The sequence below is a fragment of the Camelus dromedarius genome, chromosome 8 (assembly GCF_036321535.1).
Source record: "Camelus dromedarius isolate mCamDro1 chromosome 8, mCamDro1.pat, whole genome shotgun sequence".
NCBI classification, from domain to species: domain Eukaryota; kingdom Metazoa; phylum Chordata; class Mammalia; order Artiodactyla; family Camelidae; genus Camelus; species Camelus dromedarius.
This window is the reverse complement of record NC_087443.1, coordinates 76,400,399-76,417,428: the sequence shown is the minus strand read 5'-3', so window position 1 is coordinate 76,417,428 and position 17,030 is coordinate 76,400,399. Positions and strand designations below refer to the sequence as shown.

At 53.0% G+C, this 17,030-nt stretch overlaps 1 protein-coding gene across 4 annotated transcripts in view; it reads left to right on the top strand.

The window, feature by feature from the left end:
• CHST15 (carbohydrate sulfotransferase 15) overlaps positions 1-16,146 on the top strand; it is an 85,298-nt gene extending 69,152 nt beyond the window's left edge. For 3 of the 4 annotated variants that reach the window (XM_031461943.2, XM_031461944.2, XM_031461946.2), the window contains exons 7-8: positions 570-717; positions 2,368-4,799. In XM_031461943.2, coding sequence (XP_031317803.1) covers positions 570-717; positions 2,368-2,558 — 339 coding nt within the window. In that variant the 3' untranslated portion in view covers positions 2,559-4,799. Of the gene's footprint in view, positions 1-569; positions 718-2,367; positions 10,508-15,625 lie in introns of those variants that run through there. The other variant, XR_010382006.1, reaches the window with a different exon arrangement.
• Positions 16,147-17,030: the final 884 nt, after the last annotated feature.

The window sequence follows — 17,030 nt, the reverse complement described above, 5'->3', positions numbered from 1 at the left end:
CACACAAGCTCGCAGTTTGACATGAGAGAAGGAGCCTGGAGAACATGAGGACGCCCAACATGTAGGTGGGGGGAGCGGCTTCATACAATGCTGCTTGTATTCGCATGTGCATACACATTCAAGGTCACGGACATCCGTGTGGCGCCAGGCACTGGCGGTTCCCTCTTGTGGCTTTTTGCTAGGGCATTTGTAGCTGTTTCTCACGGCTGTTGTGCGCTGGGCATTAGGAGCAGAGGCAGCCAGGATATTGTGCAAAGACCATTGGCACCGTTGGTGGGTGTAACCTGGCCTCTCCCTTCACCTGAGCCCTCACTGTGAAGTGTCATGGAGCTACCTGCAGGGTTGTCCTGAGGATTAGGTGGGACCCTGAGTGTGGGACTCCTTTGTAGGGGTTCATGTAGAAGGAGGAATGCACAGCATTTAAAATCCAACTTCTGAAGGAGGCTATTTGCGAGGACACCTCTTCAGTGTTGGTTTATAATGATGTGCCATGACGCTTTTGGAAAAGTGCCTTAAGGTGTTGGAGGAATTGCTTCTGAAATAACGCCTGCCTTCTTCTTTGGTCCTAGGTGAGGCTCCAGGTTGGGCTGTATGCTGTGTATCTCCTGGACTGGCTCACTGTTTTTAATAAAGAACAGTTCCTCATTCTTCGCCTGGAAGACCACGCCTCCAACGTCAAGTACACCATGCACAGAGTCTTCCAGTTTCTCAACCTCGGTATGAATGTCTCACTGGAGACCCACAGAGCAGGGCTGGAGCTGCGGGGACACTGAGTCACTCGCAGACTCCCTGAGCTGGGGAGGGTGGGGCCGAGCTGGGAGGCCAGTTCAGTGCCTATTTGTCAAGCACCAGCTGCGCACAGGGCCTCGTGCCCGGTGTGACAAGGAGTCTCGGGGGAGGAAGAGATAGCCTCTCGTCTGGGAGCGGAGGAAGCCAAGGGTTGAGGAACTGAGTAACCGATAGAATGACGTGCGGGGAAGTTAGCGTCCTCACAGGAGGTCCATACACACAACTTCGGGTCTCAGCTGCTGAAAGAATTGTGGAAGGAAGGGTGTGAGCTCTGCCTTGAGGATGGAAAGGGGGTCTGGGCAGCTGGAACAGTTTTGCAGAGACCACAGGGCCTGGAGGAGGGGATGGACAGGTCAGTGCTTTGCTGGGGACCTTTGGAGGCAGAGCCGTGTGGCTGGATTTGGGCTGCTGGTTGTGGCTCCGGGGCCTCTGGGGAGGGGGAGCCTGCCCCCAGCCAGAGGATGCCACCCCCAAGTCCCAAGTGGTACTTTGTGGCCACAGGCCGAGTTGCCGGCCACGGTGACGGCTGGTAGAGGTGTGCGTTCAGGTGCAGGGTGCGGCCCCGTGGTCGGCACCTGGGACGGCTTGCGAGGCTGAAGCTGGATTTGCTTTCCTCCTGGGGCACCTCCTGCCGCCCTGCCTGATGATCTCGCCTGGGAATTTTGTTAATTGAATATTTCCTGAAATCTATTTGCTCACCACTAGGAATCAGGACCCTTTTGTCATTTGATTTTCTTTCTCCTTTTCTTGGAGAGCTGGCAATGTGATGGAGTATGATTACTTTTGCCTTTTAAAGCTGAGAACCATTTTTCTTTGATTTGGCCACTGTAGATGCTGTGGCATTAATGAGTTTGTCTGTAGTCCCTAGGATGAACAGTAAGGCCAGCTCTGTCCTATTTCACAGAACCCAAGGAAACTGGGATATAGTTTTACAGGACTTTAGCCTGACTCTGGGGGCCATAGGCAAAGAGGCAGCGATCCTGTGGGTTAAGCCAATGAGAGGCTCGTGGTCGTGAGGGCTAGGGTCGGGGTGGCACCTAGCCTCTCCCAGGCCTCTCCCCACTGATCTTCCTGCTGCAGGTGGAGGTTCAGCCAGTGGTGAACTCCCCACCCGCAGGCCACCTCACAGCACAACACGGTAAAATATGGCCCCGCATCGGGACCCTTTGCATCAGTGGCCCACAGCAGAAATGGCAGAATTCTAGTGGGCTGGTTAGCAGGCAAAATCTAAGTGCGTGGACTATCTGGCAGGTCGCACGGTTATCCAAGGACAGGCTGGCCCCCTTTACAGGCAGTTGGAAATGAAACCAGGAGGTGAGAGGCACAGGTGAGGCTGCGTCCCAAGTCCCAGCTGTGCTCCCAAGGGTGGATGTAAAACCTCAGGCCCCAGGAGCTCTGCCATTTCTTACTGGAATTTCTACCTTCCACCCTCAGCAACTCCGAAATGGTTCCAGCCAAAGAATTTTGATCTCTGAACACATTCTTCAGGAAGCTCCTGTCTCAACAGAAAGCATGGCTGGGATTTTCTGAAAGTTTCTTTTGCCTCCTGCCTCATGGGGTCTTTTGTTCGTATTCCAGGGCCCTTAAGTGAGAAGCAAGAGGCCTTGATGACCAAGAGCCCCGCGTCCAACGCGCGGCGTCCGGAGGACCGGAACCTGGGGCCCATGTGGCCGGTCACACAGAGGATCCTGCAGGACTTCTACGGGCCCTTCAACACACAGCTGGCGCGGGTTCTCGCCGACGAGGCGTTCTTGTGGAAGAAGACGTGAGGGCCGAGGGCCCGCTGCCGGCTCAGGCCGGGTTTCCGTTATTTCCATGATTTGAAATCTCTCTTGGTGGGGATCCTTTTTGCTTAGAGCTTGGAGAAATCCCCTCCCCAGGCACCTGTGTATGGAAACCGTTTCAAAATCTCGTTTGTGATGTTAAACAGCCCAGCAATGGTCCCTTCACCGAGTCTCAGATGGAGACTGTTGGAGATTCCACTCAGGAAAGGGTCCCCTTCTGCTCCAAGAGAGACTGAGCTCTGGGATGAGGCCGGCAGGCACTGGGCTCGGTGCCGAGAGGGAAGCACCGAGTCTGGGATCCACTGGAGGCCCCACCCTGGGGCTGGCCGGGATGAACTTTTCACACTGAGTTTTGAAACCCTCTGTTCAGATCACTAACCTCATTTGGGCAGAGAATGGAAGCTCTTTTATTTTTTTTCCCTTTTACCCCAAAGTCAGCTCTTCCATCTCTTCAAATATAAACCCTGTTAATGTCACTCTTTAACCAGGGAGAAAGACCCAAGTCAGATTTTGGCGGCACGTTTGTGTCTTGGTTGGACCTCCTCCCCGTCTGTCCTTGTGGACTTGACTTACGTTTAACAGAAGACGAGCGTGTTTGAAACAGACCACTTTCTGTGTTTCTCTAGCTAGAGCTCTCTTTTCTGCCCCTTTAGGTGTTTTCTCAAAAGTTGTTTCAGTTTATAATTGGAATATAAATTCAGTTTAAAATTGGAAGGGAAATCTTTGCTGTTAATGCCAGACTGAGCAACTTGAAGGAGTTGATGGGAAATCTAGGCACCATCCAGGCGCCACGCACCTGAGGCCCTCAGACACTGAGGGCTTCGGAAGTTTTAGCTGTGGGTGCAGCAGGCTGTTTGCTCTGCCTTCTTCCCAAACGAGCTTATTACCCACATTCTCCACCACGTGTGGCCAGAGGTCATTCCTCACTCGATGAACTACAAGATTCTGGTTTCCTGATTCAGAAACACATAAGCTATGTATGCTTGGGTGTGCTGGGATTCGGAAGGAGAATGCCAGGAGCTGTGTTCTTGACAGAACTTTCTGGGCCACTTGGCTGCTTGGTTTACTGACGAACAGGCCAAAGGCCTTGCCATTTCCTGGAGACGGTGGGAAAGCGTGAACACATTCCTCACACAGAGGCCCTGGCGGGACCCCCACCAAGCTTCGCGTGCAAGCGTTGTCAAGGGAAGCTTCCTGCCGATCAGAGCGCTCAAGTGGAGATCCTGGCGGTGCACCAGTCAGACAGTGCCAATGCCTACATGCCCAGCCGCCGCCGCTCATGGGCGTGAGGGTTTGCTCAGCTGTCCGGCCCTGGCGCCGTGGTCTTTCCCCTGTCAGAGGTGCGGTGCTCGGCCTATTCAACAGCGAGCGGAGGGCTCTCCCTGGCACGGCCAGGCTGTTTCTGCTTCTGATGGAGCCGTGGTCCTGAACACCTGCTTTCAGGGACAGTCCGCCTTCCCTCCCGCTGTGGCACTCGGAGCAGCAGCCAGCAGGGAACCCTGGCCTGAGCACAGGGTGCTGGGGGGAGGCATCGCTTGCGCGTGCGTATTTATTTGCAGGGCAGGTGCGTGTGCCGGCGCGAGGGAGCGATTCCGAGCGGGCCCCTTCGGTTCTGTTGCTGACGGCCTCCCCTGCTCGGGACACAGCCCCTTCCTGGATTTACTTCTCTGCCAAGTAGCTTGTCACTTGCAGCCCGTGTTTGCTCCTCCGCCCCGACCGTAACCACAACCGGGGCTCTTCCCGCGCACTCCTAGGCATGTGAACAACATGCGGCGTCATTCTGCTTCTTACAGAAGTGATACTGGAAGTCGTATTTCCAATATTATTTGGTTTATTATACAAATCTTTTTATAGACGCAGGCCCATCCCTTGGTGCCAGTCAGTGCCATGCAGACCCGGTTTCTCCGGGGGCCTTTCTCCAAAGGGCTGTCTGTCTGTCTGTGTGTCGCCTTTGCGTTCCTCCGCTCTCCCATTTGAGGCCCCACTCCCAGTGACGGCGCAGCTGCCGTTTCCAGCAGGCGACCTCCAGCCTGTCGTCCCAAACCAAAGCAAAACGAAGCATTTCTCACAACCTGGTACTGAAGTTCCTTTGTGTCCCCAAAGCTGTGTATCAGATTGTATTAAATTGTACTCCCTTAGTTGTGTAAGTTATGTTAAGTGAACCACAGTTACGCTGTACTTTTATTAATATTTAACATAATTAAATGTGGACCCCTGTGACCGGGACCCCAGAGTGCGCGCTCTTCCTCATAAGTCGCCGTGGCTCCCGTGGAAGGCTCTCCCTCGGGTCCCCTGCACTCGAATGAACCACAGTAGTTCCGTGTCTCACCTGCCAGCATTGCACTCTACCAGGGGGCCTGCCATTACCAGAGACGCCCTCCTGGGGCTGCTGGGATGTGAGGGCAGCGAGGTCCCTGCCCACAGACGGACCGAACGTTGTCTTCAGACATTTAGATTTGAAGGTCGGGTGATGCAGTCCTGCTGCTCCCGATAGGCTGCTGTCACGTAACTGCTTCCCTTGTTTACACGGCTGCCTGGCCCCTGGGGGCTGGGCGTGTGAGAGCCCGGGTGTCACTGGGTGCATGTCATCATCACTGGACACTCAGGACCCCTGGATGCAGCTAGACCAAGCCCGGGGGAGATGTGCGTCTCAGGCTAGGGGTTCTGGCAGCCTCAGTCATCCCGGGCACAGTGTGGAGCCTGAGTTGGTCCCACAATTCTGGAAAGACCCACCCTGGGTGAGCCTCTCCCCAGCACTACCCTTCACAGTGGTGTTGGGGGAAGAGGGGCTGGCGAGTCCAGACCTGGAAATGACGAGGACCCCTTCTTGATGGCAAAGCCGGGGACAGCTCCGCTTAGCAGAGAAAACGCTGTGCCTGTGAGGAGGTGGGGGGGCAGCACAGACAGGCAAACCTGGAGAGCGGATCACACAGCTCCTTCCCCTGGGGGTCTCTCCAAACCCCTCTCTGCCCTGCGGCCACCCCTCACCCACACAGGCACCAGCTCTCGGGGAACATTCTAATGAGGATCAGGTATGTTAGAAGCCTCCCCTTGGATTGACTCTATTTGGCAACTGAAGCAAAGGCCGGGCTTCTAGCAGAGGAATTTCAGGCCTCATCCAGCAGGGAGAGAGGTATCATGTGTGGGCGGGTGTTTTTCTGTTGCTCCAGAATCCTCATCCTGTGGGCAGATCCTGTTGTGACTCGTAGGACGACATCACTCCCCCAGAGCGTCACCCGGCAGGCCTCCCTGCAGAGCCGCCCAGAGAGAACGGGTCCCGCGGGGAGGTGGCTGCAGCAGCAGTGGGGGCAGCCGGCCACAGGCCCCAGGGGGCTGCATTCACGTCCCACGGCCACTGTAGCAAGCTACCCAAACTGAGCGGCTGAAGCCAACTCCGGTGCATCACGTCGCAGTCTGCAGGTCAGAAATCCAAACTCAGTCTCCCTGGGAGAAACAGGATGTGGGCGGGCCTGGTCCTCTCTGGAGGCTCTTGGGGAGAATCTGTCTCCTTGCCTTCCCCAGCTGCTGGAGGCTGCCACACTCTTGGCTTGTGGTCCTTTCCTCCATCTTCAGACTCTCTGACCTGCTTCCCTCTGACCCTCCCACTCTGGCCTCTTGTAAGGACCCTCATGATCACTCCGGGCCCCCAGGATGCTCCTACAGGATCACCTCCCCATCGCAAGGTCACAGCTGCAAAAGCCCCTCTGCCGTGTATTGTAACGTATTTATAGGTTCCAGGAATTAGGATGCAGACATCATGGGGGGCTGTTATTCAGCCGGCAATAGACGGGTGGGTCCAGTGAGCTGGATGGGCAGTCAAAGGATAGAGAGGGGGCCCACTGGCCTGTCCCTTTCGGCTGTGCCCTGAGAGGCCCAAGCAGGTCTGAGTGCTTACTGAGGGCCAGGCTCCCCCACATGTCCTTTCTGAGGTGCTGAGACTTTCTGTCCAGGCAGGACCCTGAGGCTGGAGTCAGTGGGACAGAGTGGATGACCAGCCACTCTTTCGTACACATGTCCCAGGTGAGCCAAGAGGTACCCCAGCCCCAGATAGGATTCTTTCAACAGCTTTGGGTAGAAGTGATTTTTGAGTGCTTACAAAAAAAAAATTTTTTTTTTTAAGTTACTTTCTCAGTTCCCCCAGGAGACCCATACGAGCCACATGGGCGGTTTTGAGTTTCTGAAGTTCAGCTGTTTTCGAGTTAGTCATGCTTCAAAAGGAGCAGCTTGTGAAAATGACAAAAATGGTTAGAATGTTTTCTGGTCCCTGAGAGAGCCTTGGGGGCCAGTGGCCCCGGCCTCATGCTCTGGGACTGGCTCTGGAAGGCAGCCTCCAAACTCACATTTAGTGCTCGGGCCTGACGGCACCCAGCTGGCCTCGGCTCCTGAAGCCCGGCCCCGTCAGCCTCTGTCCCCAGCCCTCTCGCTCCTCCCCCTGTCCGTTTTCCATCCTTTGCAAACCTGCTTCTGCTCAGGTCTCCGGTGGCAGGGCAGAGACTGGGTGTCCCTGGGTCCCTTAGGCCTGTGGGTTGCTGTCCCTGAGAGCCCGCAGGCCACGAGGACACCGCAGAGGTGGAAATGGTAGCGTCTCAGTGACTGCAGCAGGCCCACCTGGGAGTGGCTGTGTCCTCCTGCCAGGCGACCCCGGGACTCGCCTCAGGTCTGCGCGTACTCATCCTCCGCGCACTTGGGGCAAAGCAAGGAGTAAGATTAGTGCATTCCGTGTGACTGCGCTGCCCTGCCCTGCCCTGCCCTGTGGGCGCCCAGCTCGGAGTCTGGAGCACAGAGCAGAGCACGGGCCCTCCTCTCCCATAGTTGGAGGACCCCTTGCTTGGGGCAGCAGCATGGGGAGCACAGAGGCCCCGGGGGCTCCTGGGGCTTTTGGGTGCACCCCCCAGCTCTGCATGCTCTGAGCTGCCCCCTTAAGATCAGTCTCTGGTCAGATCTAGAAGCGGTGGGTCTGAAGCCTGGGCCTCTCTGAGTCCTGTGGCTTTCCCAAGGTGACACAGGGAGGAGGCAGCGGGGACCCAGCGCTCCACCTCCCTGAGGAGTTTCCTTCCTCTCCCAGAGCAGAGAAAGGCTGGGTCCAGGGACTCATGGGGGAAAAGCTTCCAGTATCTTCTGGAGTTGACTCATCCTTCTTCCCCTTTCTTCCTCTGAAAGGGATAGTCTGACTCGCACCCCACCAAACTCGGACCCCCAAGAGGTCAGTGTGGGGAGGGGAGGGGTGAGCCCTGGGCCTGGGGCCAGATGAGCTGGGTTCAAGGCCTGGGTCCTGCCCACCCCCTGACCTTGGGGACAGCCAGGCCCTTCCCGCATCTGCAGGTCTGTGGGCCTCGTGTGTGGGTGTTGCAGTTAATGAGGAAATAGCACATGAAAGCACAAACAGGGTCAGAGAGACTGCACACCTGCCTGAGGTCACACAGCTCTGGTCTCCGGGAAGAGCAAGGTGTCAACTCAGATTTTCTACTTTTTAACTTCAAAGTCAATGTTTTCATTCATGGTGCCACAGTGTACATCCCCGACCCCTCCACAGGCTCCCTGTCCCCCACAGCCTGTCTGCATTTCCTGTGTCAGCCCCCCATCAATGTCAGTGAGGCAGCAGACTCTGGGTCTTCTGGGCTGAGGCATCTGCAGACCTGCCCATCTAGGGGTCTAGGTGGTGACTGGGGCTTCTAGGGGGAAACAAAGGGAACTAAACATGATTCTGTTCTGCCAAAAGGGTCTCACAGCTGACTCCTGCTGGCAGAGGGGGCCTCCCCGCCCTGGGAGGGGAGGCTAAACCTCCCACTCGCAGGATCAGGCCGACTCCAGGGGGCTGGCATGTGGAGTCACATCAGAAGTGGATGCCTGCCCCTGGGCTCAGCCCCACCTGATGGCCTCAAAGGCACCGAGGAGACACACTCCAACTAGAAAGTGTGCAAAGCATCAACATTTAATTTTTTAGCACGGATTCTCTGAACATCTACTTGGCCCGAGGCCCTGGGCCAGGCATTGGGATGGAGTGGGGGGCCGTTTATCTGCTCATTCAGTGATTTCCTTCACTGGTTCCTTCACCATGAGTTTGTGGAGCACTGACTGCGTGAAGCAGTGAGGGAGGCCAAAGGCTAGATGGTCAGAGGGAAGGCTGGAACGTGGAGCTGGTGTCCACCGTGGGGAGGATGGGCTGGGCTGGGGCAATATTCCTGAAACATCTATAATTATAGAGCTAACTGGACAAATTGGATAAGTGGGGAAATCCTACTTAGCCACATATACACTTTTAAAATACTTTATTTTTACTTAAAATATTTAAAGTGCATTAATTTGTCTGTCTATTGATAAAAGGGCCAGAGCCTTTTCCCCGAACATGAGTCTGCAGATGGCAGGTCTGGGTCATCTTGGTTGCTGAACCATGGCACGTTGAATCAGCGCTGGTTTCTGGTTTTGGCTTCTCTAAAGAGGCGTGTGAACTGGGAGGCACTGGTGGACATCGGAAGGCACAGTCTCCCACCTTTTATGTGCTTGTCCTCCCCTAACGATCTCCCCTATCTGTGCTGGGACTTCCCAGAGTTTCCAACCTGGTTTTCAAAAAGCGGCTCATATCTGGCACCCGTATTTCATTTGTTTAAGTCACTGGTTCTCAAAGTGTGATCCCGGGATGCTGATGACCCTCGAGACCCTTTCAGGGGCTCGACCGGTCAGAGCCGAAATGCTTCGTTTTCATACCAAGACATCATGTGCCCTTTAGTGTCTCATTTCCTCACAGATGTACAGGCGGCCAGGACCCACTCTGATGGCTGAGGGACTATGTGCTTGTGCATTTCTGTGCTTTGAAAAATCTCTCAGCTCTAATTTCTAACAGTGAATACTGACAGATGTAAACCACATAAACAAAAGCGTTTTGGGATCTTCAATGATTTTTAAGAGTATAATGGGGGTCTTGATACTAAACAGTTTGAGAGCTGCTGGTTCTGTATGGTTATTAAATCCCACATGTCTAATATCAAGCTCAGCTGGCACGAGAAAGGCTTGGGAACAAAAGTAACTGACTTGTAGGAAACACACGTAACTGACTTGTAGGAAACACAGAACTGACCAGAGGGCATTTTGCAGAATGGCCAAGGGCACCGAGCAGGCCCTGAGCTTCGGCTGGGCTGTTAGGGGACCAGGAGACAGACCTCTGCCAGTGGGGAGGCGGAACAAGAGGGCATCTATGGTGAAACTGGTGGCGACCATCGTAGTAATGGTGCCAGGTATTTCCTGAGCACATGCTGAGTGCCAGGCCCTGTGCTATGTGCAGTTTTGAGTGTCTCCTTGGATGCTCACCACCACCCTAGGAGGGGCTATAGTTTGGTTCTACCATCATACAAGTAGGGGAACTGCGGATCACAGGGGCCAAACAATGAGCCCCGGATCCCCCAGCTACCAAGGAGCAGAGCTGGTCCGTGGTCTCGGGTCTGCTGATCTCCACAGCCCGAGTCTTACCCTGTGCTTCTCACCTCTGAGTCCCTGAAGTCTCCAAGTTTCTAAGGAGGCAGGTGGAGAAGGCAGAGGCCCAGGTAAAGCTAGGTGGGTGCCGGTACCTTCTGGACAGTTTGGGCTGGGAGGCCAACACAGGTACTGGGCACTGAGGCCAGGACCAGGTGGCATCTTCAAGGTCACTTCCTTGTGGAAGCAGCCGGACTGACCAGGACAGTGCCTCACACTTCACTGCACCCTACCTCGCAGGGGCCTTTGGGCAGAGACTCCATCCTGGCTTCTGCCGCCCTCTTGCTGCGTCGCTCCCGTGTACTGCATCCACCTGCACAGAGGAAGCTGAACTGAGTGTCTGCTGACCCTTGAGAGAAGCCTGTGACTTCGGGGGAGGCCGGGCAGGAGGGACCGGCTGCTCCGTGGGCCCTTCCATTCCACATTCTGGGGCTTTCTCAGACTGCCCTGCTTCGGCCAGTTCTGAGGTTAGTAAGGGGCCCTCTGTGGCCCCCTGTGGCCAGCAGTTCCTGCCACCAATGTGGGTTCAAGTCATGTTTAAGGAATGGGGAGCGGCCGCTTTCCTCCTCAGCACTGGCCTCCAGATCTCAGAGGGGCAGCTGGACAACCCAAATTAGGCTTTATGGTCACCATGGAAATCACTTGTTTACTCCCACCTCCACATGAGATAATCTGGAGGATTGCCATTTTCTGCACTTTAAGCATAATGGAATTCAGGAAAATTCCAAAGCCAAGCCAGCCTCCATTTCTAAAGACAGAGACCCAGGCAGCCTGCACAGACCTCAGGATATGGGCAAACTTCTCTGTCTGGCTTCTAATCTCCTGCTTCCCCTAAGAGAGCACAAGTCTCACCCCTGCTCCAGATTTTCTGCCTCTCTGCCTTTGCTCAAGCCATTACAGCATCAGGAGTGCCCACCCTCCCCACTGTTCAACTGAGTCAGCTTCCTGCCCCACCCCAAGGCCACAAGTTCAAGTGTTACCTCCTGGATTCCACCCTGCCTCCCACCTCCTGACCTGCGTGAGGGCTCTTCCCCTTAGTCTCTCTCCTGTCTAGTGTGACATTGATTGCTTTCTATGTGACTGTAGTCATTTGCGTGTTTTCTTCTCCCGTCCAGACAGGGAATCCTGGGGGCACATGGGCTGTTCTTACCCCACCCTCAGATACCAAGCAGTGGAGTGATGACCCTAAAAGCGAGGCAGTGAGTGCCCAGAGAGACAACTGAACTGGGAGCTAGGCAACTGGACCACCTTAGGCAAGTGGTTTAACTTTTCTGAGCCTCAGTTTCCCCAGTTACTGAGCAGGCTGGGTGCCTGGAGGATTTCAAGGGGCTGTTTCAGGTCTGCCCACCTCTTCAATGAGTTTTGAAAGCTCATCAATTTCCCTAAGCGTTTGCAGAGGAAGTGAGTGGAGAAGGGGTTGGGGCAGGAGTGGCAAGCCCTCCCTACCCTTCTTAGGATTCCAGGATGGCTGCCCAGCAAGCTGAAGGCACGGAAACTCAGCCCCACGCTGCCCCCATGTGGCCAGAACAGGCACTGCATCAGGAAGCCTTTCTCAGCCAGTCTTTCTCAGGGATGCGGGGGCAGGTGCCCATCACAAACCTGGACGGCGCACTTGACCTCCCATTGTCTTCCTGCTCACCTCTCACTTGGGCCAGTTTGCTCCCAGGGACCAAGGGTAAACCCAGTAAAAGGATGTCCAAGGGTGGAAGAACTAAATTCTCAGCTCGGCTGATCAGGAGCGTTGTTCTGAAGGTGAGCTATATGCAGAGAAGGGTGATTGTAGGGCCCCCAGAGGGTCTCCAGGCTCTTCCCACCCCCACTCCCATCTCAGCTGAGCAGCCCGCAGGCCAGGCAGGATCATGCCCATAGTGCCCACAGGGAAAAGGAGGCTGGGAGAGGGCCAGCCTGACTCCCTGTCCGGTGCTCCCTGCGCTCCATCCGGTACCGCCAGAACTCAGCTCCTGACGGGCTGCGTTGAGACCTGTCCACCCCTTTGGTACTGGTAGTAGTCAGACCCTACCGGTGGCCACTCCCCACCTTGGTCCTTCTCACATGGATGCCTCCCCTTCTCAACCCTCACCCCCCATCCCACCCTTCCTAGTACTCTGCCCTGAGTTGATCTGAACTTTGGCCTTGGGCACCCTCTTAGGACTGTGCACGGCTCCAGAGGGCTGAGAGAGCCATCACCCATCTCAGAGGTGGCGGTGCTGGTGATGGAGAAGACCGGGGCTTGCAGCATCGGCCTGCGGACCTACAGAGCTGCATCCTCGCCATCCGCATCCTGCCTCTTTCGCTCCGCCCAGCATCCCCTCCTCCCTGGTCTCTCCTATCTCTTTCCTGCAAAATGGCCCTCCTGGCTCCAGCCCCACCTCCATAAGTGGTGTTCTGTGGCCCCTTAGCCCTACCCAGGCAGGGTCTGCTACCCCATCCTCAGGCCAATCCCTTCCTAGATGTGGGGGAGGAGCTCAGTGGTCCAGGGGGCTGCTGGGCTCCCACCCAGACCCTTTCCCCAGGGCCCGCTGTGCTGACACCTGAACTGCCTCAGTGTAGACGCGCTGAGGTCTGGGACCTCCACGTGGCGGCAGGAACTCCTCCAGCTTGACCTAGTCTAAGGGGCAGACCCGACCTCCCCTCTCTGCCAGCCTCCCATTCGCCTTCGAGCTCCTTCTGTTCTCTCCTCCCTCTGCGTTTCTCCTTCCTCCCTGCTTGCTCTCCGTCTAGCAGTGAGGAGCTTACTGGACTGGACATGGCTGGGCTGGGGTTGGGGTTCTAACAGGCAAGTCTGGAGATGCTACAGTGCAGCTTTGGGAATGTTCACGGTCTCGATGACAAGCCAAGCTTAGCGTAACCCAGACATCCCTGTGCCCACCTTGCTGGGACGTTCAAAGAAACACTGCCTAACGATTAAAGAAAATGACCCCACTTTGCTAGCCCCTGCTGTGAGACAGGTTTAAAGGATCTTGTTGGTAACCCTCCGCGCCCACGCCCTCTCTCTCATTCCTTAGGTCCCTGCTCCTCCATCCCAGCTGCTCCCTGGGGTCTTCCCCTTCTCCAGCTGGGGACTGCCCCTTCCGGGACACATCACCATCTCAACCCACCCCCCTCAGCTGAGAGGTGACCGTTGTCCAGGCTGCTCATGTTTCAGCGGCCAGAACTTGTCACGTGCCCCCTCCAGCCGTGGGCTAGGCAGTCTGTCCCGTGCTGGATGGAGAACCGATGTCCGGGAACACTTGCTCCCTCCGCACCCCGGCTAGGTCCCAGCCCGGCCCTTCTTCCCTCCGTCTCCCATCTCTCAGGCTCATTTGGATTGGCCACCTCTTTACAGCTGCATTGCATTCTGTGGGGTCCCCTTACATTTATGTCTCCATTCACCAAATCTCCCTGCTTCTCTACACCATCAATTCTGCTCTCCGAAGTCTTTAGCTTTTAAATGACTTTTTGGGGGGTCATTTTTCGTCATAGAACTTCAACGTGGTTCATTTTCAAGTCTATCTGTTATTTTTTCCTAGAGCCTTATTCTTTTAAAATGATTTTTATTCCTTCTTTATGTCTTTGATCATTTTAAACATTTGAAATACGATCTATAATTTCATTTGAACTGGTCGGTTATTTAAATGTGATTTGTAAATGATTTAAATTTATATGTGATTCAAATATGTTTTATAGTCTCATAAATTATAGAACATAAATCATAAATTTAAATATGATTTATAAATTCATTTGAACTGATCTGTTATTATAAGTGCTTGAAGGATCTGATCATTTTGTGTTTTTTTAATTGGCTGACTTTCCCTTGTGAATTGTTCCCCAGTGTAGTTTGTGATTTTTAAAAATTCTTCTTTTTTTTTTTTTTTTTTGAGTTTTTTTGGATGGTGTTATCATTTTTTTTCCCCTGGGAGGGGAGGTATTTCCAGGGAAGGATTTATCTTTGCTTTGGTCTGGATCCAAAGGGTCACTTCTCTGTAAACAAATTTTGTGGTAACTTTTTGGTTTGGGGAGATCCTTGCTTTGTGGGAAGTATAAATTAAAACTGTCCATTTGATTGGGTGCGGTGGGCTTGGAGCTCTGGTTTTTCATGGGAGTCCTTATCCACCTTCATCTTTTCTGAGCAGAGTCAAGCTTTGTTCCTGAAATTTCTCTTGGATTTTCCTAGTCCCTCTTATAAGGAGAGACTGGTCTTCCAGGAACCTGACTTCATTCAGAGTTTCCAGTTTCCCTCTGCCTCTTCTATGTCAGGGCCATGCTTCCTGTCTTCTGTGAGCATGAAAACCCAGCCCCCAGCCCTTAGGGCACATCCTTGCATTTGACCGCTCCCTGGGCTTCTGTGGTGTTGGCTCAAGAAAGATCCTCTGGCTTATAGTTCCTACTTTATTTCTGGCTCAAGAATTTCCCTCTTTCCTTCTTTCAAGCGTGCCTATGAGTTACAAAGAAATGACATATTTTAGGAGGCAGAGATGGGAATTTTCTCATTAAATTTTTGTTATTAATCTCTAGGTTAATTTTGTGGCCGTCAGAAGACTTATCTCTGAATGATGCAAATTCTCTTAAAAGTTGTTGAGGCTGGCTGGATGACCCAGCATGTGGTTCATTTTATTAAGTGTTTGTGCATTTAAAAAGAACGCCTTTTCTGGCCCCGTTGGATGCAGTGCTCATTAGTTCAAGCTAATTGTGCTGTCACGGTTACATCCTTACTGCTCTTCTGTTTCTGTCCGGGGGAGCGTGCTCACGCATCCTAGCGTTCTCACAGATTTGTCTCTTTCTCCTGTTCGTTTAGTGCTTACCTGGCAAAGTTTTCTCCCCCAACTTACACTTTCATCACTTTTTGCTCATATTTGAGGTGGGTCTCTTGTATCCAACATATCATCAAGGTTAAAAAAATCTGATCTGACACTTTTAGTCTTATTTGAAGTATTCAATCCATTTATATTTAACATAATTATTAATATAATTGGATTCATAGCTTACACTTTTACTATTTGCTTTCTATTTGTTATACGTGTTCTATGTTGTCTGCGTCCTACCCCCTAGTCATTTTGTCACTGAATTCGGGGCATTGTTCCTCCTTTTCTCTGATGCAGGAATAGACTGTGGGGGCCAGTCACCTGCATCCAGTCAGGGACTCCGTGGAGGCTAGTGGAGCACTGATCCTCAGGGCTGGGGGTCAGGATTGGAACATCCTGCCTGCCCTGGGCTCACACCCACTCTTACAGTGTGGTTTTAAGGGTTTCCCTTTGAGAGGCTGGTGTGTTCATCAGGGCCCTCGCCCTGTGATAGGTCCTGAACTTTAATCTTGTGTCCTCAGCACAGTGAGATGATTAAAAACGTCACTTACTGTCTCAGGTTCCATGCGTTCCTTTTTAGTTTGCATCTTGGGCTGCTTCGGAAATCTTCAAATATCTTAAGGGGGTAATTGGCTGAGAGCTGGGCTTAGCTCTCTGTGCTATCTTGTGGGGTTCAGGCTCCCCCACCCCCAGGAATCTCATTCTTATCTTTCCAGATTGATGAGCCTTTCAGCATCTTTTTCAGTTTCCTTGGTCCCCCTGGTAGCTCCAACCTGGGCCCCTTGCCTATTGCTCTCTCTCCAGGATTCCCAAGTGCCCTGAGCAGAAACGCATCTTCCCCTGGTTTTTCCTTCTCTGGAGACTTGGCCCCTTAGGGGGTCCAAGCATCTTGGCCTCAGCATCTCTCCCGGACCTTCAGACAAAAGCTTTTTGGTGTGTCATCAGCTTTCTAAACATCCTCAGGAAGACTGTCGGCCCTCTGCAAGCTCTCCAGGAAACAGAAGTCTCTTTCCATTACATTTCTGCCATTTTATATTCTGGGGCCCCAGCCTAGCCCATCCTAACTCACACAAACTTTAGCAGCACTTCTATATGTTTTAGGAGCACATGATCCACCATCATTAGTCTTCCAGATGGTTGAGACAATTGGCTCAGTGTTGACTACAATTAGAAAATATAAAGGAAGCGACTCTAAAACTGTCAGTGATCACAAGGTACAGAAGTAGTCAGATACTGCGTGAAGAGGAGTGTTTCAAAATGATGCGTCTTATTAGAAAAATTTCTAAGTTAATGCAAAAATAAAGAAAAAAAATGTCAAGATCCTACGTTCTGAGGCAATTGTATTTTTTTTCCAGTCCTATTTCTCTATATTTTGGATTAGTTGAGATCATATTATCTAGAAAATTCTATGTGCTGCTCAAAGCAAAATACACATAACACAAAACTTAATATAGCATATGCTGCGTGCCTGTGGCCCATCCAGTTAATCACACAGGGTCCCACTATCTTCATCTGAAAAACGGATACATTGTGACAGGGTTGTGGTGAAAATCTAACGAGCTATTATATGTAAAGCTCCTAACATTATTCCAGACACATAATTGCTCAAAATATTGTAGCTGGTAGAATTTTAGGAACAGTAGTATCAGTAGCGCCCTTAAGCTACAGAGGGGTTGACCAGCTGGCCACAGTCACACTCAAGGTCCCCACTCTGGTCTGCCTGACACCAGGCTCTTTTCCTTCGGCACCTTCAGCCTCAAATCCCACCTGGTACCCTGCTGGATCCCAAGGCTTCCTAGAAACCGAAAGCTTCCTCCAGCAGCTGGAGTTGGAGTGAATCTGTCATCACTTGCCACAAGAATGCTGCATAACAAAAATCTCCCCCAAACCCTCAGTGTCATGCTACCAGCATCGATTTAGCAGGTGGTGAGTCTGAGGATCACTGATTTGGGCTGGGCTCTGCTGGGCAGTTCTTCTGATCTTGGCTGGGCTCACCCACGTCTGCTAGTCAGGGTGGACCCAGGATGGACCCAGGATGGACACAGCTGGGACCACAGGTGAACTCAGCTCTACTCCACACGACTCACCCTCCTGCGGGTTGTCCCAGGCGTGTTCTCACGGCCAAGGATGAGGAGCACGAGAGTGAGGGAGAGGTACAAGCGTTTCTTCAATCCTTTGCTTGTGTCATGTTTGCTAAAATCCCGTGGGT